Source organism: Salvelinus alpinus, chromosome 36 (assembly GCF_045679555.1).
Source record: "Salvelinus alpinus chromosome 36, SLU_Salpinus.1, whole genome shotgun sequence".
NCBI classification, from domain to species: Eukaryota; Metazoa; Chordata; class Actinopteri; order Salmoniformes; family Salmonidae; genus Salvelinus; species Salvelinus alpinus.
In genome coordinates, this window is record NC_092121.1 from 1790099 (window position 1) to 1815089 (window position 24991).

General features: G+C 46.1%; 1 protein-coding gene across 1 annotated transcript; it reads left to right on the top strand.

Annotated features, from left to right (window-relative positions):
• Positions 1-349: 349 nt before the first annotated feature.
• On the top strand, positions 350-10620 carry LOC139565034 (uncharacterized). Its single transcript, XM_071385042.1, has 4 exons — positions 350-616; positions 2308-2777; positions 2937-3335; positions 4023-10620. Exons 2-4 carry the CDS (start codon positions 2331-2333, stop codon positions 7959-7961), a joined length of 4785 nt encoding a protein of 1594 aa, XP_071241143.1. The 5' UTR covers positions 350-616; positions 2308-2330; the 3' UTR covers positions 7962-10620.
• Positions 10621-24991: the final 14371 nt, after the last annotated feature.

Sequence of the window (24991 nt, forward strand, 5' to 3'; positions counted from 1 at the left end):
AATTATAAGACTGTATTTCTCTAATGTGTGTGCATAGGACAAGTTAAGATTTTACTATTAAGCAATGTAAGTGAGACAGTGTGTACATAGGAAAAAGGAATTTGTGACAGACAACTTGTCACCTCTGTGAAACTGGTAACACGAAGGAAGTCTCTCCACCCAGGGAGGGGTGAAACCGCTAGGCTTGCAGTAGATTATGTAACATGATGCAGGATATGATAAGCAATGTATGTGTTGGAGTAGACTTGTAAATAGCATTGACAGTGTTAGAGAAGAGGAGGGGCATTTATAAGGGGTATGGTTTATGGTATGACCAAATGTGAGGTATATAAGGCTAGGTGCATTGTATGATATTCAGAGCTCTCTGAATATAGCACTTACCTTTTTCAGACTTCTGGGACTTTGTCAAATTCTTCTATTAACCGGGGCCTTTACAACCCCCGGAGAATTGGTCAAAGTATATAGTGAGTTTTGAGTTAATATCATTGGAACTAGAAATTCTCGTGACAATATTATAGCCAAACCTTGTTTTGTGTGGTACAACAAAACTTGCTGTTCACTGACTATCGCTGCATCTTACGGAGCGTGCATATCTTGAAGTGTATTCGGTTTTGAGGTAAACTAGTTTCTACTTTTATAAATGACATTTTATGAGCTTATACACGTACAAACAATGGCTGTAGGAATAACACAACTTTATCTACTTATGTGTAGCCTAATTACAGAGTTTAATGTAAGAGCCATGTATCTGTGAATGCTTGTGTTGTTGATCATAGTGGTATTTTGTGTACCTACAATTTGCATTGTTTTTCACTTACGAAGCTGAGCCAGATGTGTATGCTGGTCTATCTTGAAATGCATGTTTATAGTTAGTCACGCTTGAATGAGTCATAGTGGTATGATACAGTCTTTAGTGGAGGGCAGCCTCCTTGCTAATACTGTTGAGAGGTGTATGGACTTCCGGACATACCCCTGATAATGTGTGTCACGCCCTGACCTTAGATATCTCTGTTTTCTATATATTTTGGTTAGGTCAGGGTGTGACTAGGGTGGGTACTCTAGTTGTTTGTATGTCTAGGGTTTTTGTATGTTTAGAGTTTTTGTATGTCTTGGGGTTTTTGTATGTCTATGTTGGCCTGATATGGTTCCCAATCAGAGACAACGATAAACAGCTGTCTCTGATTACTCTCCTATTTATAGTCTAAATCATTGCAATTGATCTTAGCAACTTTGATGACAAAATGTTGCCTTACGCAGAGGGAAAATGTTTTTAATTTAATAGCTGTGTTGTTATTTCACATGTATTTTAGGCATGCAAAATATAATAGCATTGGTTGTCAGTGGGGTTGTCACAATCACATTTGAGGAACTTACACATTACTTACACAGTATTTTTTGGTTGTGTTACGGTTGTGTTGCCCTGAGATTGTAAACAGATCTCTTGAAGAGTGCTGCTATTACATTCAAAAGTTAATTGTAAACATTTAATATCCAAAGTACAAGAGAGAAAATTCTAAATAAACAAAAATGTATTCTGTGACATGATTTTGACATCAAATAAGGTTTATTTAGCTGATAACTGGTTTTAATGAAACTCAATTTTGACAAAAGTGACACAACTGTGTTTTTAGTTTATTTTTATGGTAAACATTACAATTTGGTACTTAATTCCTACAGTTTAATCCTACAGTTTATTTCGGAACTTATATATTACCTATACCGTTTATGAAGGTGGTATTACATGAAACCTATCGATTGTAACTTAATTTAGTTATAATAATTAGTTACTTCCTGGTAATCACAAGGTCAGAGGCATAGCTGAACTTGAATCGGCCTTAGAAGAATGAAAAACAGGCAGCATTGTAAGGAGAGACTGACTAGGCGAATCAGCACGAATCTAATTACCCCAACAGGGTCATGCATTATGAGACATTCCCATGACAACTGGCAATACAAACACCATGCTATTCTTATTATTAAGGGATGAGGGTAATGTAGAGCAGCCACTCTCACACACAGTGTGATAAAGGAGAAGTCACAATGTATCTTCAAAGGATACATTGACCTTACAGGAGGTATTGTATTCACATCAGCCAAATTAATCCACAAAGAGTCCTCTGTGTATCTCATGAGCTCTTCTCTTAGATAATATGAATAGCCTGATTGAATTACAGCCTTTACTACTCATACAGGTTAATATGTCACGTTTTTGCATACTATGGTTGAGAGGGACTACTGGGGCAAATTACCTGAGTGTCTTAACAGTAACTCAATTGATTGTGCATCCTCGCTCTCTCATTGCATTAGGTTCCCCCTATCAACAGTACAGGATGGCACTTCTCGATTACCCTATTCCAGAGCTAGATGTCACCTTACAAGAGGCAAGCCGTGTGCTCCAGCTCACCCTGAGCCCCGAGCACTACGCTCAATTCAAAAACACCCTTAGCCAACAGAGGGAGGTCCTGCAGGAGGCCCAAAACTGCTTGGCGTCTGCCGCCTCTGGCCGAGAGAACTGGGTGACAGAGCAATTCAAGAGCCAGCTGCTCTCATGCACTGACCCACTGCCCACCTCGACAGCCATCCCCGCTGTCTTGTCCCCCTCCAGAGCCAAGAAGGAGTGTTCCCAACTTGAGAGGGCTGCCGCTCTGCTCTGGGCTGTGGCCAAGATGTATAGTGAGCCTTCGCTGGTAGAGGGCGAGGGGCAAACTGAGCGCACACAGCAATCAGAGGTGTTTGCTGCCAGCCGTATTCCTGGGAAGACCCAAGATGAGATTAAAGTAAGCTTTGGGGAAAAAATTGACTACTTTGACTCAATGTTGTTTTGTGTTTTCATACACCATCTCTGATGATAATGATAACAGTTCATCATACTCCTTTGTCTTATTTTCATCTAATGTGATTATCTCCTACTTCTTAATGTGCTATTTGTATTACAGGTATACCCAGACTGCCTCCATGCCATCGTAATCTGTGCTGGAGAGGTATTTTCAATCAACATACTGCAGCGTCTCAGCCCAGGTGGGCCTATGTCCCCTTTACCGTTCCCTGACATCTACAGCCAAGTGGCTCATGTGATGAGCCAACATAGAGCTGCCAAGAACAATGAGCCCTCTGCCATCTGCGGCCTCTCTGCCCTGCAGCGGCAAGCCTGGAGTGCAGTGAGGGAGGAGATCCTTAGAGCAGGTGGGGCAGCGGCCGCCTCACTGGGGTTGATGGAGAGTGCTGTGGTGGCTCTCTCCCTGGAAGACTGCAATCCACCAGCTGATCTGGCAGACACCCTCAACGCTGTCAGACTGGGAGGAGGAGATGGGCCCTGTCTGAGATACTATGACAAGGTACAGTATGGGATGTTTGTGGTACTGTAACTGTGGATAACAACTACTACAATACAGTGTCACGTCTGTTTCCGCTCCCCCTCTCTGGAGCTCGAGGCCACAGGCTGATCATCATTACGCACACCTGTCACCATCGTTACGCACATCTGCCCTTCATCGGACTCACCTGGACTCCATCACGTTATTAATTTCCTCCCCTATATCTATCACGTCCTCTGTTTCTTTCCCGAGTCAGTATTAATGTCGTTATGTGTGCCTTGTCCATACGCTGTTCGTGTTTTGTTTCCTGTCTGTTTATTCATTAAATATTCGCTCCCTGTACTTGCTTCTTCTTTCTCAGCGTCTGTCCTTACAATACAGTACAGTACAGTGGTGCTGTAGTGAATCAACTGGATTCATCGGGTTACCGGATGAGGATATATTATTATACATCTCATTTAAAACCTGGAACATGATTTTATGTGTTGACAAAAATATGTGCTAGATAATGGAGTTAAATCAATTTTTCTATATTGAATCAAATTGTAAGTGGATCTTTACTGCACATCAGCCATACATAATTGCACCCAACAAACTTCAGTTTATTAACTCACTGACACAAGACTTGAAAACATAGGTTCCACTTTAGCTCAACATCACAAGTATCACAAGTAAAATAAAAATGATTTTTCTATACTTTTTCTACAGGTGGTGAACCTGGTGGTATTCAAAGACAGCACAGCAGGGATGGCGTTTGAGCACAGTGCAGTGGATGGAATGGTGGCTGGGTTAGTGGCTGAGACTGTGTGGTATCTCTCCGAGTCTCTTAATGTGGACCTAGTCCAGACCAACACAGGAAGCAATGGGTCAGCCTATCTTAACAAGGCTGATTCCTCCTCCCCAAGCCCCCTAGCATTCCCACTACAGGGTATAACTAAAACAGACCCCCCAAAGTCCTCCCCTAAAGCAATTAATCCCATAATCACGTTTGAGGTTCCCTCTTACCCAGATGTCTTTGCTACCCTCCGGGGTCACAGGGGCCTGTATGATGCCTGGATCAACTTTTCCTTGCAGCTCTCCCTAAGGCAGACTCTTGGGGAATCTGCTGCCAGCCACATTCTTGTAACCCCTACCCATATGCGTCACTACAAGCATGGCCGCTGCGATCAGACATACTCCATCACCATGCAATCCTGCCAGCTCATTAGTGCTTTGGAATCCTGCATCGGACCAGATAACAAACCTCGATACACGAACGAACTGCTCCGTCTGTTCCATGTGGCTTTCCTGGAGCACAAGAACCTGATCAAAGCCACTAAAAGTGGACACGGTGTGGGCCCTCACCTCGCAGCCCTACGCTGGTCCATGTCTGCAGACAACCCTCTCAAGAAGTTTCTTGACCCCTTTGGGTGCCCCTCCGTTTACCTTACTGGCAAGGATTTGATAGAGGGAGTGGAGCTTGCTGTAGGGAACGTGTACGCTAAAGACCAACTGGCTGTAACCTACATGGGGAGGAGAGACCGGGTCCGTATGGTGCTCAATGGGAGAGGCACCTTTGCCACAGTGTTGGAGAAGCTTCAAGATAGCCTGAAAGTAAATCTGAAGCTGGTGATGCTTCTCGCTGTCAGATATGCTGTAGCCGGACAAATGGGAGCAATGGAGTGTCTGCTGCAAGAAGGACAAGTAGGAAGAAGGAATGGATCCACCCAAGGGGAAATTGACAAAAGTATCAGTCCAGCAGGCCAAAAACAAGGCAAGACAATGTCCAAGCCAACACTTCCCGCTGACTCTGCCTCCAACATGAGTCCAGACTTTACTCTGGTGATCCATGGTGGAGCTGGGGAGGAGATGATGCTAAATACAAAGGTGGTAGACGTCATTGAATTTGCTCTGCAGACAGCCCTGACCCTCGGAGCACAAGTGCTACAACAAGGAGGCAGTAGTCTTGACGCAGTGCAGCGGAGTGTGCAAGCTCTTGAGGACTGCTTTCTGTTCAACGCCGGGAAGGGATCAGTTTTCAACAAAGATGGGAAAAATGAGATGGAGGCGACCATAGTAGATGGAAATGGGATGAACTCTGGGTCGGTGGCTTGTGTGACTAGTGTGAAGAACCCAGTGAAAGCAGCAAGACAGGTCATGGAGAAGAGTGCACACTCACTCTTAGTAGGGGAAGGTGCAGAAGAGTTTTTGCAAGGCTTAGAAGAGAGTGAGAAGCCTATGAGGGCGGAGTACTTCCAAACTGATGTCCGTCGCAGAGAGCTGATAGCAAAACTCAGTGCTGGCAATGCCTCCAAGAACAACCATCCACAGACGGTGGGAGCTGTTGCTTTGGATCGGAGGTGTAGGTTAGCTGCTGCAACGTCCACAGGTGGGTTGGTGGGAAAATGGAAGGGTCGAGTTGGGGACACAGCAATAGTGGGAGCAGGTATATTTGCTGATGACAAGCTTGCAGTAACATGCTCTGGTGATGGAGATGTGTTTCTAAGGCACACAGTTGCACAAAAAGTAGCCAGTCTCTACCATCATAAAGGCTACAGCCTTAGGGCAGCATGTCGAGAAGTCATATCTGAGAACTTGAAGGGCAGCTGTGCTGGAATCATTGCTGTAGACGCCAAAGGCGATGCTGTTATTGAAACCAATGCTGGGGTGTTGTTTGTAGCATCCATGGTTGGTGGCATTGCACGTGTCGAAGTCCTGAGACCCATGAAGAGTTATTCCAATGTGATCTGGGAGACTGACAAATTAGTTGCTCACCTACACTCACACCCTTGGACACCAGGTGCCACCATCCTTACCCAAAAGACTCTGAGTGGACCGAGCAGCATCTTTCAGTTGGCTGTACCAGATTTCTTAGAACTGTTGCAAGGAGCAAGGGCTGTTTCAAACCTGCTATGCGAACGACTGGGGGTACAGCGTTGCGCCCTAGTATTTAACCCACATCCCGAGACCCCGGCCCATATCCGAGTGCTGCCACTTCATGGCCTGGAAACCAACTGGTGCCCCCATCTGACCGGGGAGGAGGACTTTCAGCCCTATGACCCAGGTTACTGCAGCTCAAAGAGTGGCCCACGCTGCGAAGACGCAGATCTGGATCAGGTTCAGGCCAAGATTCGGGACAAGCTGCCAACACCTAACGCACCATTGTGTTATGACTTCTTAGGAAATCCCTCCCACAATGGACTGTTCTGCCGTATCGTCCGTGGGGAGGAGCAACATTGGCGGGTGTGGGAGGACAGTGATCATGTGGCTTTCCTCACTCCCTACCCTAATACACCTGGACTCACAGTTCTAGTGCCACGTAAACCACTGTCAAGCAACATTTTCTGTCTGGAAGAGACTGATTACACATCACTGATCCTGGCCACTCGTAAGGTAGCTGGACTGCTGGAGGAAGGAATGCATGCTCGAGGTGTTGCACTCATCTTTGAGGGCTTTGAGATTGATTATGCCCATGTCAAGCTGATCCCTCTGGTTCCTCTACGTGGTGACAAGCCTGCTGAGGTGTTCCCAGAGTACTTCCAAAGCTACCCCGGGTATGTCTCATCTGTCGATGGCCCTCCCGCCAGCCCTGAATCTCTAAAGGAAATCCACACCAAAATCACACTTTGCAGGCCTCCTCGTTCCTGGGAGGAGCCACAGAGCCACTCCATGTTAGCCATCAAGAGCCAGTGGTACCGCAATCTCTTTCAAATTCAAAATACCCTCTTCCACAGCACAGTGGAGTACTTCAACAACACCTGTCAGTATGCTTACGCCCTGACTCCTCTCACCACTGACACAATCTCCTCTCCGTTGGGCCTGGGATCAGACTCCGAGCCCGTTTCCGTCAACTTGCTGGGGCAGGATGTGTACTTGGCTGACTCCATGCAATTTGTGCTGGAGTATTTCTTGCGATTCCAAGAGAACTTGTCGGGGGCATACTATATATCGGCAAGTTTTCGGGGAGAAGATCCAGATGCCACGCATCTTAACCAGTTCTACCATGTTGAGTGTGAGCTCCTGGGCGACATGGATACTGCCATGCACATAGCTGAGGGATACTTGGCTCATCTCACCAATGCAATGCTGAAAAAACACTCCAACATCATCCTGAACTCTGCTGGGACCCTTTCACATGTCCAGGACTTACTGGAGAAGTTGGAAGGAGGAACCGCTCTCCCAAGAGTCACTCTGGACAAGGCCATCCCTATGATGCCCTCGCCAGACTGCTTTGAGTGGGTACAGGACGGCCAGCCCCAGTTTGGCAGGAAGTTAACCCGCAAAGGAGAAAAGGTTTTGATTGAGAAGTACGGAGGCGCTGTTTGGCTGACAGAGATGGACCACCTGGGAGTGCCTTTCTACCAAGCATATGTGGAGGGCTCTGGCAGACGCAAGGCAAAAGCATCGGACCTCCTCTTGGGATTGGGAGAGACTCTGGGTCTTGGGGAGCGTCACTCCAACCCCGAGATGGTGCAAGAAGCCCTCAGACATCACGCTGTCCCAGAGGAATCCTACAAGTGGTACATCAACATGCGGCAGGTCATTCCTCTACTCACCAGTGGGTGGGGCATGGGCACAGAGCGCTATTTGTGTTGGCTGCTTCAGCATAATGACGTCAGAGACATACATATTATACCCCGTATGAAGGCCAGGAAATACATGCCTTGAAATATCCCTAACCCATTAGTTACTCAAAGACTGATGAAAAAGTTCCCCTAACTGTCAGCTCTTTCATTGAACGTCCTAAGGGATGCATAGAAAGCGAGACAACATATATATAAAACTCTGAGTATAGTATACTATAACATTAGGAACAAGAGATGAGTTGCAATTATGATAGAGCAGTGATTGTGTGTTGAAAATGTGCTGATTGTGTAGATTAGGAAGGGAAACAAATTTGAGCTATTTTCTATCATATACCTTTGTATATTTTCATATACAGTACCAGTCAAAAGTTTGGACACACCTACTCATTCAACGGTTTTTCTTTATTTTTACTATTTTCTACATTGTATCTTGTAGTAACCAAAAGTGTTAAACAAATCAAAATATATTTCATATTTGAGATTCTTCAAAGTAGCCACCCTTTGCCTTGATGCCAGCTTTGCACACTCTTGGCATTCTTTCAACCAGCTTCATGAGGTAGTCAACTGGAATGCATTTCAATAACAGGTGTGCCTTGTTAAAAGTACATTTGTGGAATTGCTTTCCTTCTTAATGCGTTTGAGACAATCAGTTGTGTTGTGACAAGATAGGAGTGGTATACAGAAGATAGCCCTATTTGGTAAAAGACCAAGTCCATATTATGGCAAGAACAGCTCAAATAAGCAAAGAAAAACGACATTCCATCATTACTTTAAGACATGAAGGTCAGTCAATTAGGAACATTTCAAGAACTTTGAAAGTTTCTTCAAGTGCAGTCGCAAAAACCATCAAGCGCTATGATGAAACTGGCTCTCATGAGGACCGCCACAGGAAATTAAGACCCAGAGTTTGTCACTCCCTGATCTGTTTCACCTGTTCCTGTGTCTCAACCCCCTCTAGGTGTCACTTATTTTCCCCAGTGTATTTATCCCTGTATTTCCTGTCTCTCTGTGCCAGTTCGTCTTGTATGTTAGTCAAGTCAACCAGCATGTTTTTCCTGCCTGCCCTTCGGTACCTTTTGGACTCTGAACTGGTTTTGACCCTTTTGCCTGTCCACGACCATTCTCTTGCCTTATCCTATTGGATTAAATAATATTGTAAGATTCCAACCATCTGCCTCCTGTGTCTGCATCTGGGTCTCGCCTTGTATCATGATAGTTACCTCTGCTGCAGAGGACAAGTTCATTAGAGTTACCAGCCTCAGAAATTTCATCCCAGATAAGTGCTTCAGTGTTCAAGTAACAGACACATCTCAACATCAACTGTTCAGAAGAGAATGTGTGAATCAGGCCTTCATGGTTGAATTGCTGCAAAGAACCTACTAAAGGACACCAATAATAAGAAGAGACTTGCTTGGGCCAAGAAACACGAGCAATGGACATTTGATCGGTGGAAATCTGTCCTTGGTCTGATGAGTCCAAATTTGAGATTTTTGGTTCCAATCACCGTGCTTTGTGAGTCGCATAGTTGGTGAGCGGATGATCTCTGCATGTGTGGTTCCCACCGTGAAGCATAGAGGAGGAGGTGTGGGGGTGCATTGCTGGTAACACTGTCAGTGATGTATTTAGAATTCAAGGCACACTTAACCAGCATGGCTATCACAGCATTATGCAGCAATACACCATCCCATCTGGTTTGCTCTTAGTGGGACGATCATTTGTTTTTCAACAGGACAATGTGTAGGCTCCAGGCTGTGTAAGGGCTATTTGACCAAGAAGGAGAGTGATGGAATGCTGCATCAGATGACCTGGCCTCAACAATCACCCGACCTCAACCCAATTGAGATGGTTTGGGATCAGTTGGACTGCAGAGTGAAGGAAAAGCAGCCAACAAGTGCTCAGCACATGTGGGAACTCCTTCAAGACTGTTTAGAAAAGCATTCCAGGTGAAGCTGGTTGAGAGAATGCCAAAAGTGTGCAAAGCGGTCATCAAGGCAAAAATATATTTTGATTTGTTTAACACTTTTTTGGTTATTACATAGTTTGTCATCACTATTATTCTACGATGTAGAAAATAGTAAAAAAATAAAACCCTTGAATGAGTAGGTATGTAGAAACCTTTGACTGGTACTGTATAGACAAGCCAATTGTACCAAATAATGTTTTTTCCAAAGCAAGATTTTGTTACATGTAGAAACATCGGTCTGTTTGTAATTCTGTAAAGTATGTCTGTAAATCCTTCTATGTAAAACCCTTAATCATTCTCTGTACTTGTTACAAAATATCTGGTTAAATGAGGAATAACTTGGTTCAATTCACACAAAATAATTACTGTTAAACAGGCATGTCAACTGTCTAAACAAGTGAGAGAAGATATTTGTTAACATAACACATTGGTTAAGGTGGACACTTCCCTGCCCTATTTAACAGAACGGATGTTTTGTGTATGATTATAAAAACACTTGAGAATACCATACTTGTGTGAATTTTCAAATATTGATTATTTGATATCATAAGGTGAATGCACCAATTTGTAAGTCGCTCTGGATAAGAGCGTCTGCTAAATGACTTAAATGTAAATGTAATTATGAGGTGAATTGTTGCGTTTGTTTTATATGTATGATCCTTTCAATTGTTTCCTCTATTACCAAGGCAATAATAAACGCTGTCTTCGTCAGCCATCAAACAATGTAAATCTCTTGTACTTTGTGGTATTTTTAACATTAAAATTAAATTGTTGCTGGGTCATATTTTTTCCCTTATTCTTACTCCTGGAATGCTTTGAGTAGGGCCTAAATAGAAAAACAGCAGTAGAAATGGTTTGTAAAGGGCCTCCTGGGTGGCGCAGTGGTCTAGGGCACTGCATCGCAGCGCTAGCTGTGCCACCAGAGACTCTGGGTTCGCGCACAATTGGCCTAGCGTCGTCTGAGTTAGGGAGGGTTTGGCCGGTAGGGATATCCTTGTCTCATCGCGCACCAGCGACTCCTGTGGCGGGCACAGTACGTGTTAACCAAGGTAGCCAGGTGCACGGTGTTTCCTCTGACACATTGGTGCGGCTGGCTTCCGGGTTGGAGGCGTGCTGTGTTAAGAAGCAGTGCGGCTTGGTTGGGTTGTGTTTCGGAGGACGCATGGCTTTCGACCTTCGTCTCTCCCGAGCCCGTACGGGAGTTGTAGCGATGAGACAAGATAGTAATTACTAACAATTGGATACCACGAAATTGGGGAGAAAAGGGGGTAAAATTAAAAAAGAATTTAAAAAAATAAGAAATGGTTTGTAACAAGCGGATATCCCAAAACAACACTTTCCTAAATCTCTTCCATCACCAAGAGTCTCTCTGTGTAATGAATACTCAGGGAAAAAAGGTGTAGATTCACACGCAGAGCACAACAGGTGTTTATTTCGCCATTGCAGAAGGCAGGAATTGTGGTCACAGGGAGGCAATGGTCATACACAGGTAGACAAACAGGCAGGTGAATCAAAAGTAGGACTGAAGGCCAGTTCTCACAAACAAGCTAAGAAAAGGCTTAGTAGAGTCAAAATGAACAATACCTCACAAAGGCACAAACACAATGAACTGAACTAAATAAGGAGCTGATGAAACCAGGTGAGTAACTAACACAGGTGAAATCAATGAACAAAAATGAAAGACAGGGCTATGTTCAAAAACACAAGGAAACAGGGCTACGTTCCAGAACACAACAAAACAGAACACAAGGTTGGCTAAGAAAATAAATACAGAACCTTACACTTTGAGGCAAAATACTTTTGCCTGAAAATGCACAAGATCACAAGCGAAGCAACAACGTCACAACAACACAGAAGTTTCTCGTGACACCCGAGAAACACAGAGAGAGTAGTCTTGCACTTTTGAAAGACTGTGTGCAGATTTGTAGACTTAATGAACTTAAACACTGAGATAACATTTAAGTTAATTACTAATCAAAGGGTTAGTCGAGGTAAAGGCCTCGGGAAAATCAGCAAATCACAAAAATTCCTCAAGTTGTCAAATAAGCAGAAATGTATCAAATAGCCTAGAATTGAACAAATAGAGGCAGACTAGTGATCAGGTTTGTAATTTCTTTCAATTGTCCAGGCGATGAGCAACGCACAAGCCAGGCATTGAGCATGTAATCAGAGCCCCATGACAAAGCACACGTTCCCACAGCTGAGACCATCTCCCACAGGGCAGGCAGCACAACAATGCCTCTCTGCAGACTTTGACCGAGACAGGATGGGCACAAGGAAATACACAGAGAGAACAGGACACAGTGTATCTATCTCTCACATGGGTACATCGGATGATGGCATGATCATGCTCAATGGCACATATCCATTGCTCAACATATTCCTGGTCTAACTACATACTGTACAGTTGAACCAGAGTTGTAGTAGGTAGTGGTGGAAAAGGTACCCAATTTTCATACTTGAGTAAAAGTAAAGATACCTTAAAAGGAATGACTCAAGTAAAAGTGAAAGTCACCCAGAAAAATACTTTTTCAGTAAGTATCAAAAGTAAAAGTATTTTGTATGCCTCACATATCTCACATCTAACATTTCCAGGCCTTTTCAATTTGGTAGTTGTATGCCTCTATCTCACTCACTCTCTGCTCTCGCACTCTCTCTTGTTCTCTCTGTCTCTCTCTATCCTGCTCTCTTGATCTCTGTTTTTTCTTACGTGTCTTTTCTTTCCCATAACAGTCAGTGTCAAGTATGGTTTCTGTTCCTGTTGTAATGCTAGGTCAATGGTTGCCAATTCAACACCTCACAGTCTGTTTCCTCTGAATCCTCCCTGTCATTCCCCTCATCTAGTCATGCCTGTTCTTCCACATTCTCGGACTCCTCTCGCTCTCTCATTCGCCTACGTTCCCTCTTCTGTCTATCCCTAAACTGTCTCTGTCTACTGTTCCTTGGTGGGGCCTTACTATCCTCTGCCATGTGGCCTGTTTCATTGCAGTTGTAGCACTTTCTGTCCTCGGGTTCTATCCACTTTCTACTCTCCCTGTTTTCCCCCTGTTTTTTCCTGCAATTTCCCCAAGAGTGGCAATCAAATATTCTGCTCCTGTCTGTTCTTTCTTACTTTTCTTTTCCTTGCCATTATGCTCATGGTGTATAGCATACCTCTTTACTTTGGCCATCCCCTTGTTTACACTCATGTATCTTTGAAAAGTCCACATGTCTATGGTAATAGTCCCTAAGATTATTACAGAGCTGTGTCAATTTGTCTGCATAATCCCCATCTCCTGCCCATGGTAAAACCGGTTCTCCTCCTTGCCATGGAACCCAGGCTCCCCTCACTTTTGCCCAGTCTTTCTCCACTATCTGTCGGACACTTGTAAGGTATCCGATTGGTCAGCTTCGCCTGCTCTAGGATTAGGAAGCTCTATGAGAGGACACTGATCCTCTTCCCCATCTGATTGAACCTCCCTCAGCCCTGGCTTATTATATCTTTATCTCTCTCTCTTTCCCTTGTTCTCAATCTATCTTTCATTGTTTCTTCCTGAATACTTTGCTCTCTCTCTCTAATCCTACTTGGCTCTTCCTTCTTTTCACTTGCCCTTTTATTATTACCTTCTCCTCTTTTCCGTGCTTCTGACAGCCACACCCTGGCTGTATCCAAACCTTCTGCTTGTTGTCTCTGGGTGTTATTACCACAGGTTTCATACATCTGTTTTATTATAACCTCCAGCTTGTCCACATCTAGACGCCCCATAAACCCGTATTTCTTTCTCCATTTCAGACCATAATACACAATCCTCTTATCCCCGGTTAATTCCGGGACTTCCTTTGAGGATTTACCACCCATGTTTATTCAATTACTGTTATGCTTACTGAATTACTATATTTATTTTCTAATATGTATTCTCACTTTCTATGGGTGTAACCTCCTTCCTCCTGTTTGGAATAATCAGACGTATTTTGCGCGCCTCCGGTAGATCTCGACTATCCCCTCAAATTTATTTAGACAGGCGATCTATACTCATACAAATTATGTCCCTGACCTACTTTCATATTTTTATTATTATATTTCTCTTTCTATATTACGTTTTCCGCCTAATATATGATTGACCAGTTATCGTTTAGGTCTCAATATTAGCTCCAATTCTCACTATCTATGTGTGTGTTTCCATAATCTGTTATTATTGTAACGCCTCTCGTTGGTGGTATGAAGAGTGAGTGGACCAAGGTGCAGCCTGGTAAGTGTCCATGATTCCTTTATTTCAAAAACACTCAAACAAAATAACAAACGTGAAAACGAAAGCGCACAGTTCTGTTAGGCAGAAAACACGAAACAGAAAACAAGATCCCACAAAACCCAAAAGGAAAATGACAACTTATATATGATCCCCAATCAGAGACAACGATAGACAGCTGCCTCTGAATGGGAACCACACACGGCCAAAAACAAAGAAATAGAAAACATAGACTTTCCCACCCGAGTCACACCCTGACCTAACCAAACATAGAAAATAATAAGGAACTCTAAGGTCAGGGCGTGACAGTACCACCCCCACCCCCCAAAGGTGCGGACTCCGGCCGCAAACCTGAACCTATAGGGGAGGGTCCGGGTGGGCATCTACTTCTCGGTGGAGGCTCCGGTGCGGGACGCAGGCCACACTCCGCTTTAGGCTCCCCCCACTTTGGTGGCTTCTCTGTTGCAGTGATCGTTGCCGGGACATTCGGACCGTAGATCGTTGATGCAGGCTCTGGCCTGTGGACCGTCGCAGCAGGCTCCGGTCTGGGGACCATTGCTGGTGGCTCCGGACCGGGGACCGTCGCTGGTGGCTCCGGACCGGGGACCGCTGTTGGATGCTCCGGACCGGGGACCGTCGCTGGAGGCTCCGGACCGGGGACCGTCGCTGGTGGCTCCGGACCGGGGACCGTCGCTGGTGGCTCCGTCCCGGGGACCGTCCCTGGAGGCCCCGGACCGGGGACCGTCGCTGGAGTCTCCGTACCGGGGACCGTCGCTGCAGGCTCTGTGCCATGGATTATCCCTACAGGCTCCGCGCCATGGATTATCCCTACAGGCTCCGCGCCATGGATCATCATTGGAGGCTTCGTGCCATGGATCATCACTGGAGGCTCCGGGCCATGGATCATCACTGGAGGCTTTGTGTCATGGATTATCACTGGAGGCTTTGGACCATGCATCATCACTGGAGGCTTCGTACGTGGAGCCGGAACAGGTCTCACTGGACTGAGGAGACGTACTGGCAGCCTGGTGCGTGGAGCTGCTACAGGGCTTTCCAGGCTGGGGAGACACACAGGAGGCCATGTCCTAGGCAGAGGCACCGGATATACTGGGCCGTGGAGGCGCACTGGAGGTCTTGAGCATAGAGCCTGCATAATCCGTCCTGGCTGGATGGTTATTTTCGCCCTGCAGATGCGGGGCGCAGGCACAGGACGCACTGGGCTGTGCAGACACACCGGAGACACAGTGCGCAGAGCTGGCGCAGGATATCCCGGGCCGTAGAGACGTACTGGCGGCCAGATGCGCTGAGCCGGCATCCTCTGACCTGGCTGAATGCCCACTCTAGCCTGTCCGATTCGGGGAGCTGGAAGGTAGCGCACCGGGCTGTGCACGCGCACTGGAGACACCGTGCGCTCCACCGCATAACACGGTGCCTGACCAGTACGATGCTCACCACGGTAAGCACAGAGAGTTGGCTCAGGTCTCCAACCTGACTCAGCCACACTACCCGTGTTCCCCACCAAATCAAAATTGGGGAGCTGCCTCTCGGGCTTCCTTGCTATCCGAGTCCCTTCGTAATGCTGTCGCTCTGTTCTTGCTGCCTCCAGTTCCTCCCATGGACGGCGATACTCCCCAGCCTGCCTCCAGGGTCCCTTACCGTCCAGGATCTCCTTCCAAGTCCATGAATCCTGGACACGAAGCCTCCAGTGATGATCCATGGCAAGAAGCCTCCAGTGATGATCCATGGCACAAAGCCTCCAGTGATGATCCATGGCAAGAAGCCTCCAGTGAAGATCCATGGCACTAAGCCTCCAGTGAGGAGTTATGGCACGAGGCCTCCAGCGACGCCCTCTAGTCCGGAGCCTCCAGCGACGCCCTCCAGTCCGGTGCCTCCAGCAATGCCCTCCTGTCCGGAGCAGCCAGAGTCTCCCTCCTGTCCGGAGCAGCCAGAGTCTCCCTCCAGTCCGGAGCGCCCAGAGTCTCCCTCCTGTCCGGAGCGGGCAGAGTCTCCCTTCTGTCCGGAGCGGCCAGAGCCTCCCGGCTGTCCGGAGCGGCCAGAGCCTACCGCCTTTCCGGCGCTGCCAGAGCCTCCCGCCTGTCCGGCGCTGCCAGAGCCTCCCGCCTGTCCGGCGCTGCCAGAGCCTCCCGCCTGTCCGGCGCTGCCAGAGCCGCCCCTCAGTCCAGAGCCGCCCCTCAGTCCAGAGCCGCCCCTCAGTCCAGAGCCGCCCCTCAGTCCAGTGGTGCCCTCTACGAGGATCTTCAGTCCAGGGCCCGCTGCGAGGGTCCCCGCTCCAGAGGCGCCACCTAAGTGTAAACTCAGATTTATTTTCATTTTTGCATATGTTGGCGCTTAGACCCTAATGTATATCATCTGAGGTGTACTGTATGTGTTGTGCCTGCCATTGGTTGAGAGACAGCACACTCTTGAATACTGGGTGGGTGTCATCTTAATCATCTTAATCATAGAAATATAATTCATAGAATGGACCCATCCCTTTGGACAGCTGCAATTTAGCTGGTACACCTTTGAAATTAATTGAATTGAAATTTGACATTCCAATTACTACTGCAAAGATGGCCGCCGGTCCAACCACCGTCGAATGTCAATTTAAATGGAATGTGTATTCTATTATGTATATTTAAATGATTTCAATAGGTTTCTTATGGAAGATTGACATAGTAATTTTAAAACAACTGATATTCCCATTCAAGTCAATATTTTCTGTGTGGACCTCTGTTAGCAGTTGATGTTACTCTTCAATAACACAGACCCCAAAGCAAATTAGGGGAAAATAGGTTTATTCTTATTCAGAGGACGAATCATGCAGGGAGGTAGATGATAGATGTTCATGCTCCCCTGTCCTCAGTTATTCTCCCCAATGAATCTCTCCACAGAACAAAGGGACAGGATGTCGTTTTTTATAACCCAGCCCTAGCCTGTGGTTGACCAATTAGAATTCCTTGCGATAAAACTGGGCCAATGGCCAAATAACAAGTATCCAATCTCAGGTTGGACCAATGAGAACGTGCCACACGTAGCTATAGTTTCAGGACTGACATTCCTAACAGATGTTGAACTGAAAACCAACTATTTCCATTGATAATTCCCTATTGACCGTTAGTACTCTATTGACTTTCAGTACTTCTGACCTCTCGTCCTCTGCGTCGTGTATTTATCTTCGACATATTCATACACCTCCAATCATCTTTGTGGTTCAATTGGAAAATTGAAATGTCAATGTCATTCCCATTTTAGTGCATTCATCAGCCAAAACATTACACCCACTCTGTATTCAAGTGCATACTGTGTCTCAACCGATGGCGGTCTCAGATGTAAAATAGGATATAAGCTACAACATATGCAAACATCTGAGTTCACACATTTTTAGATAATTGACGTTAAAGGTAAAAAAAAAGGCAATTTTTATTTCCTTTTTTGTTTTAAAGAAATGACCAAATAGTTTGACATTCCTGTTTGTAAGCTTTTAAATGATATCAAACTGAGCCATTTATCTTTTCAAGAGATAAAGACATACAGGGGATGTCCCATGGTATGGTGGGGTATGCAACATGAATCACATTCTGGGCACCTCTCTCCTGAATGTTTTGCCATTCAGGTCCAAAAATTCCCTTTCTGACCACTTCTACCATGGGCAAACATGTATGGAAAGTTTTGTTCAAATTAAAAGGGGTGTGGTGAAAGCTATTGAAATCGAATGGAACGACCCTATAGTTTTGTTAGTAGAAGCCCCACTAAATATACTCAGATGGTTAGTTTCTATTGAGCTCCATTAGATATTTTTCTTAAAATGTAAAACAAATACCTCAAATAAAGTCTGTGGTATTTTGGATGGTTCTCTTATGCCGGGTGTACACTACACAACTTACACAACTTTCAAAATCCTAACATTGCTGAGCCTCTAAGATAGTACTGAGGTGTACCACACTGGTCGTAAAGGAAGTCCAGTGGACTTGTCCACCTCCAAAACAAATGGCAACAATAATCATTCCTTGCCATGTGTAGGTTCAAATTCAATATACAACTAGTAAAATGCTCCAATCATGTGTTCCGGTAGTATAATATTTCAAAATAAATCGGTAGGAAAACTGGTCCCTTTGAGTACCAATACCAGCAACAGTCAGTCCAGCTACAATCAGTAAGAAGGTTAGAGACCTAACCAATCAAATTACCCTTGACAATAGCAACATAGGAGTCACTCAGAGTGCAACACATGGAAGGGAATCTCCAGTGCACTCTTCCAATGGTTAACACACGTCACTAATAAATAGAATCCTCCATCCAGGAGGAAAATTATTAGAAGTCATTAACCATGATCACACCACGTACGATCCGTGATCCGCCCGTGCACGGTTTTCAGCAGTTCCTTGGGACGACAGAGGCAGGTATTGAGATCCGTCTCGAAGGACCAAGTTGTCACGAGAATGTCTAGTTCCAATGATATTAACTCAAAACTCACTATATACTTTGACCAATTCCCCGGGGGTTGTAAAGGCCCCGGTTAATAGAAGATTTTGACAAAGTCCCAGAAGTCTGCAAAAGGTAAGGGCTTTATTCAGAGAGCTCTGAATATCATACAATGCACCTAGCCTTATATACCTCACATTTGGTCATACCATATACCATACCCCTTATAATTGCCCCTCATCTTCTCTAACACTGTCAATGCTATTTACAAGTCTACTCCAACACATACATTGCTTATCATATCCTGCAACGTGTTACATAATCTACTGCAAGCCTAATGGCTTCTCTCCTCCCTGGGTGGAGAGACTTCCTTCCTGTTATCGGTGATCACAAGTTGTCTGTCACAAGTTCCTTTTTTCCTATGCACACACTGTCTCATTTACATTGCTAAATAGTACAATCTAAACTTGTCCTATGCACACACATTAGAGAATTACAGTCTTATAATTCTAATTATTCACTCTGTTATACGTTTCAGGGTGAAATACTTTAGTCATTACCTTAAACATATACATTCCATTATCAAATATGTACCTAGTGATTTGAATTAAGGAATTACATTTCCTGTCTCTCAATAGACACTGGGTGAATCTGAGGCAGCCTCTCACTGCAAATATTCTCCCTAATGGAATGGCCAATGTCAATGTTCAACAAACGTTGGAACTCTTTTTAAAGGTTTTCCCTTGGTATTCTTGATCATGATCAATAGTATCCAGTTCTGAAATATTGGAATAGCTCAGTGAATATTTTACTTATCTTATCCCGAGGGCTCCCGAGCGGTCTAAGGCTCTGCATCTCAGTGCTAGAGGCGTCACTACAGACCCTGGTTTGATTCCAGGCTGTATCACAACCGACCGTGATTGGGAGTACCATTGGGCGGCACACAATTGGCCCAGCGTCGTTAGCGTTTGGACGGGGTAGGCTGTCATTGTAAGTCAGAATTTGTTCTTAACTGACTTGCATAGTTAAATAAAAATCCCTGTTTTAGCAAATTGCCAAAGAATGTCCATACCTCTAGTCAAAGTGTCAAATATGTGTGATGAGCCTCCTGAGGTTTCAAACCTATATTTATACTCTGATGCATGTTTTTTCTTATTGTGTACATACTAAAACCCATGCCTTGTTTCCCTTTCCCCCTTAGTGGGAACTGTTCTTAACATATGGGTCTGGCCAATGTAGTTTCATCTTCAAAACTGGTGCTTTACCAAATCTCACTGACCACACCTACCCGAAGCCCCCTGAACTCAGCTGCACGAAACACCCCTGACCTCTGACCTCAGTTGCCCGAGACTCCCTGACCGAAAGAAGGCCTCACCAGCCTTAGAGAGACACACCTTAGACAGAGCTGTGCTGTACATTTTTACTGTAAATCAAATACAATTCTTAGCCATTTTTTAAAACCTTTTTTTACTTTAGACATATAGTATTCAACATGCCTCCTTTGTCCAGTCTTTCTATTTGGAGTTGTGCTCTTCACAAAAGGCACCTAGCCAAAACGTGGGGCATTGGCTTTTGTTTCTGTTTGTTTAAGATTATGATTTTTTTGAAAGAATATAATTAATTGTAAGCCTTTGGATAAGATTGCTGACAACGCAGATTATTGAGCCTCATTTTCACTAAGGGTAATTTAGCAGACAAAGTACTCAGACATTCTTAATGGAGACAACCAGTTTGTGATTACTTGTGAGTGTAACGGCGTTCCTCCTCCTCTTCATACGAAGAGGAGGAGTAGTGATTCGATCAAAATGCAGCTTCTTGAGTTGACATGATTTATTTAAAGAAAAGACGAAAACACGAACTTCACTATAAACTAACAAAACAACAAACGGAGTAGACAGACCTGAACGTAAGAACTTACATGTAACTCGAAAGAACGCACGAACAGGAAAAATGACTACATAAAACGAAACGAACAAACAAACCGAAAACAGTCCCGTATGGTGCAACATAGACACAGACACAGGAGACAACCACCCACAAACAAACAGTGTGAAAACACCTACCTTAATATGGCTCTCAATCAGAGGAAATGAAAACCACCTGCCTCTAATTGAGAGCCATATCAGGTCACCCTTTAAACCAACATAGAAACAGAAAACATAGACTGCCCACCCAAACTCACGTCCTGACCAACAAAAAATACAAAACAGGTCAGGAACGTGACATAACCCCCCCCTCAAGGTGAGAACTCCGGGCGCACCAGCACAAAGTCTAGGGGAGGGTCTGGGTGGGCATCTGACCACGGTGGTGGCTCAGGCTCTGGACGAGGTCCCCACCCCACCATAGTCAATCCCAGCTTCCTTAGCCTCCTCAAAATGACCACCCTCCAATTAACCCCACCTAAATTAAGGGGCAACACCAGAATAAGGGACAGCTCCGGGACAAGGTAGCTCAGGACAGAGGGATAGCTCAGGACAGAGGGATAGCTCAGGATAGAGAGGTAGCTCAGGATAGAGGGGCAACTCCGGGCTGAAGGGCAGCTCCGGACAGAGAGACAGCTCTGGACTGAGGGGCAGTTCTGGATACATAGCAGCTCTGGGCTGGCTGACGGCTCTGGACGCTCATGGCTGGCTGACGGCTCTGGACGCTCATGGCTGGCTGACGGCTCTGGACGGTCATGGCTGGCTGACGGCTCTGGACGCTCATGGCTGGCTGACGGCTCTGGACGCTCATGGCTGGCTGACGGCTCTGGACGCTCATGGCTGGCTGACGGCTCTGGACGCTCATGGCTGGCTGACGGCTCTGGACGCTCATGGCTGGCTGACGGCTCTGGATGCTCATGGCAGGCTGACGGCTCTGGACGCTCATGGCTCGCTGACGGCTCTGGACGCTCATGGCTCGCTGACGGCTCTGGCTGCCCATGGCTCGCTGACGGCTCTGGCTGCTCATGGCTCGCTGACGGCTCTGGACGATCCTGTCTGGCTGGCGGCTCTGGCAGATCCTGTCTGGTTGGCGGCTCTGGCAGATCCTGTCTGGTTGGCGGCTCTGGCAGATCCTGTCTGGTTGGCGGCTCTGGCAGATCCTGTCTGGTTGGCGGCTCTGGCAGATCCTGTCTGGTTGGCGGCTCTGGCAGATCCTGTCTGGTTGGCGGCTCTGGCAGATCCTGTCTGACGAATGGCTCTAGCGGCTCCTGACTGACTATCGGCTCTGACGGCTCGGGACAGACGGGCGGCTCTAATGGCTCGGGGCAGACGGATGGCTCAGATGGCGCTGGGGAGACGGATGGCTCAGATGGCGCTGGGGAGACGGATGGCTCAGATGGCGCTGGGGAGACGGATGGCTCAGATGGCGCTGGGGAGACGGATGGCTCAGATGGCGCTGGGGAGACGGATGGCTCAGATGGCGCTGAGGAGACGGATGGCTCAGAGGAGACGGATGGCTCTGGCTGATCCTGTCTGGCGGAAGGCTTTGGCTGCTCCTGTCTGGCGGAAGGCTCTAGCGGCTCCTGTCTGGCGGAAGGCTCTAGCGGCTCCTGTCTGGCGGAAGGCTCTGTAGGCTCATGGCAGACGGGCGGCTTTGCAGGCTCATGGCAGACGGGCGGCTTTGAAGGCTCAATACAGACGGGCAGTTCATGCGGCGCTTGGTAGACGGACAGTTCAGGCGCCGTTGGGCAGACGGCAGACTCTGGCCGGCTGAGACGCACTGTAGGCCTGGTGCGTGGTGCCGGAACTGGAGGCACCGGACTGGAGACACGCACTTCAAGCCTAGTGCGGGGAGCAGGGACAGGGCACACTGACCTCTCGAAGCGCACTATAGGCCTGGTGCGTGGTACCGGCACTGGTGGCACCGGGCTGAGTGCACGCACATCAGGACGAGTACGGGGAGAAGGAACAGTGCGTACAGGGCTCTGGAGACGCACAGGTGGCTTAGTGCGTGGTGCCGGAACTGGAGGCACTGGGCTGGAGACACGCACCATAGGGAGAGTGCGTGGAGGAGGAACAGGGCTCTGGAAACGCACTGGAAGCCTGGTGCGTGGTGTAGGCACTGTTGGTACTGGACTGGGGCGGGGAGGTGGCGCCGGAAATACCGGACCGTGCAGGCGTACTGGCTCTCTTGAGCATTGAGCCTGCCCAACCTTACCTGGTTGAATGCTCCCGGTCGCCCGACCAGTGCGGGGAGGTGGAATAACCCGCACCGGGCTATGTAGGCGAACCGGGGAAACCATGCGTAAGGCAGGTGCCATGTATGCCGGCCCGAGGAGACGCACTGGAGACCAGACGCGTTGAGCCGGCCTCATGACACCTGGCTCAATGCCCAATCTAGCCCTACCAGTGCGGGGAGGTGGAATAACCCGCACCGGGCTATGCACACGTACAGGAGACACCGTGCGCTCTACTGCGTAACACGGTGTCTGCCCGTACTCCCGCTCTCCACGGTTAGCCTGAGAAGTGGGCGCAGGTCTCCTACCTGCTCTAGGCCCACTACCTCTTAGCCCCCCCCCAAGAAATTTTTGGGTAGTACTCACGGGCTTTTCGGGCTTCCGTGCTAGACGCGTCCCCTCATAACGCCGGTTTTGGGCTTGATTCTCCGGCCTCCAGCCTTGCTTCCTTGCTGCCTCCTCATATCGCCGCCTCTCTGCTTTCGCTGCCTCCAGCTCAGCTTTGGGGCGGCGATATTCTCCTGGCTGCGCCCAGGGTCCTTTGCCTTCTAGGTCTTCCTCCCATGTCCATTTCTCCAAATAATTAAGCCTCTCCTGTTGCGTGTTCCACTGCTCGAACTTATGCTGCTTGGTTCTGGATTGGTGGGTGGTTCTGTAACGGCGTTCCTCCTCCTCTTCATACGAAGAGGAGGAGTAGTGATTCGACCAAAATGCAGCTTCTTGAGTTGACATGATTTATTTAAAGAAAAGACGAAAACACGAACTTCACTATAAACTAACAAAACAACAAACGGAGTAGACAGACCTGAACGTAAGAACTTACATGTAACTCGAAAGAACGCACGAACAGGAAAAATGACTACATAAAACGAAACGAACAAACAAAGCGAAAACAGTCCCGTATGGTGCAACATAGACACAGACACAGGAGACAACCACCCACAAACAAACAGTTTGAAAACACCTACCTTAATATGGCTCTCAATCAGAGGAAATGAAAACCACCTGCCTCTAATTGAGAGCCATATCAGGTCACCCTTTAAACCAACATAGAAACAGAAAACATAGACTGCCCACCCAAACTCACGTCCTGACCAACAAAACATACAAAACTAACAGAAAACAGGTCAGGAACGTGACAGTGAGCAGCTTGCGAGCTGCTTGCGATATGTTTGCGAGCTGCTAGTTGTGAGATTTCACCACTTAATGGCGTTTGGTTCCCCAATCTCAGAAACAACTTTGATTAGTTATGTGTAATTCCTAAGTAGCTGTTTCTTCAATTACATAACAATAAGAATGTAAGAATATTTATGATAACAATAAAAACAAAATGTTTATATTTTGTTATTAGTTATATTATTTGATATTGAATACTGCTCTGTTGGGTAGGGCAAGGGCAAGTTAAGAACCAGTGTATCTTTCATTTGCCAAACAACAAGCATTTTTATGTAAAGTTTATGATGAGTTCTTTGGTCAGATTAGGTGAGTGTCCAAAATATCTCCGGACATTCTGGGGAAATGTTGCTACGTATTCACAATGTATAACCAGGATTTGCAGCTCTAAATATGCACATTTTCGAACAAAACATAAATGTATTGTATAACTTGATGTTATAAGACTGTCATCTGATTAAGTTGTCCAAAGGTTAGTGATTCATTTTATATTTATTGCTGGTTTTTGCGAAAGCTACCTTTGCGGTGAATAAATGCATTTGTGTGTTTGGCTATTGTGGTAAGCTAATATAATTCTATATTGTGTTTTCGCTGTATTCACAAGATGTTTAGCTTTCATTTGCTGTACACCATGTATTTTTCATAAATGTTTTATGATGAGTATTTATGTATTTCACGTTGCTCTCTGTAATTATTCTGGCTGTTTTGGTGCTATTTTTTATGGTGGCTGCAAAGTAAAACTATGATTTATACCTCAAATATGCACATTCTCGAACAAAACATAAATGTATTGTTTAACATGTTATAAGACTGTCATCTGATGAAGTTTTTTCTTGGTTAGTGACTAATTTTATCTCTATTTTGTCAGTTTTGTGAAAGCTACCTATGCGGTGGAAACATGGTGAAAATATGCGGTTTTGTGTTTGGCTATTGTGGTTAGCTAATAGAAATACATATTGTGTTTTCGCTGTAAAACATTTTAAAAATTGGAATTATGGATGGATTCACAAGATGTTTATCTTTCATTTGCTGTATTGGACTTGTGATTTCATGAAAATTATATTATATGATATCCCTGTCCCGTTAGGCTAGGCTATGCTAGTCAGCTTTTTTGATGAGGAGGATCCCGGATCCGGGAGGGTGATGAAGTAGAGATTTTTTTAAAA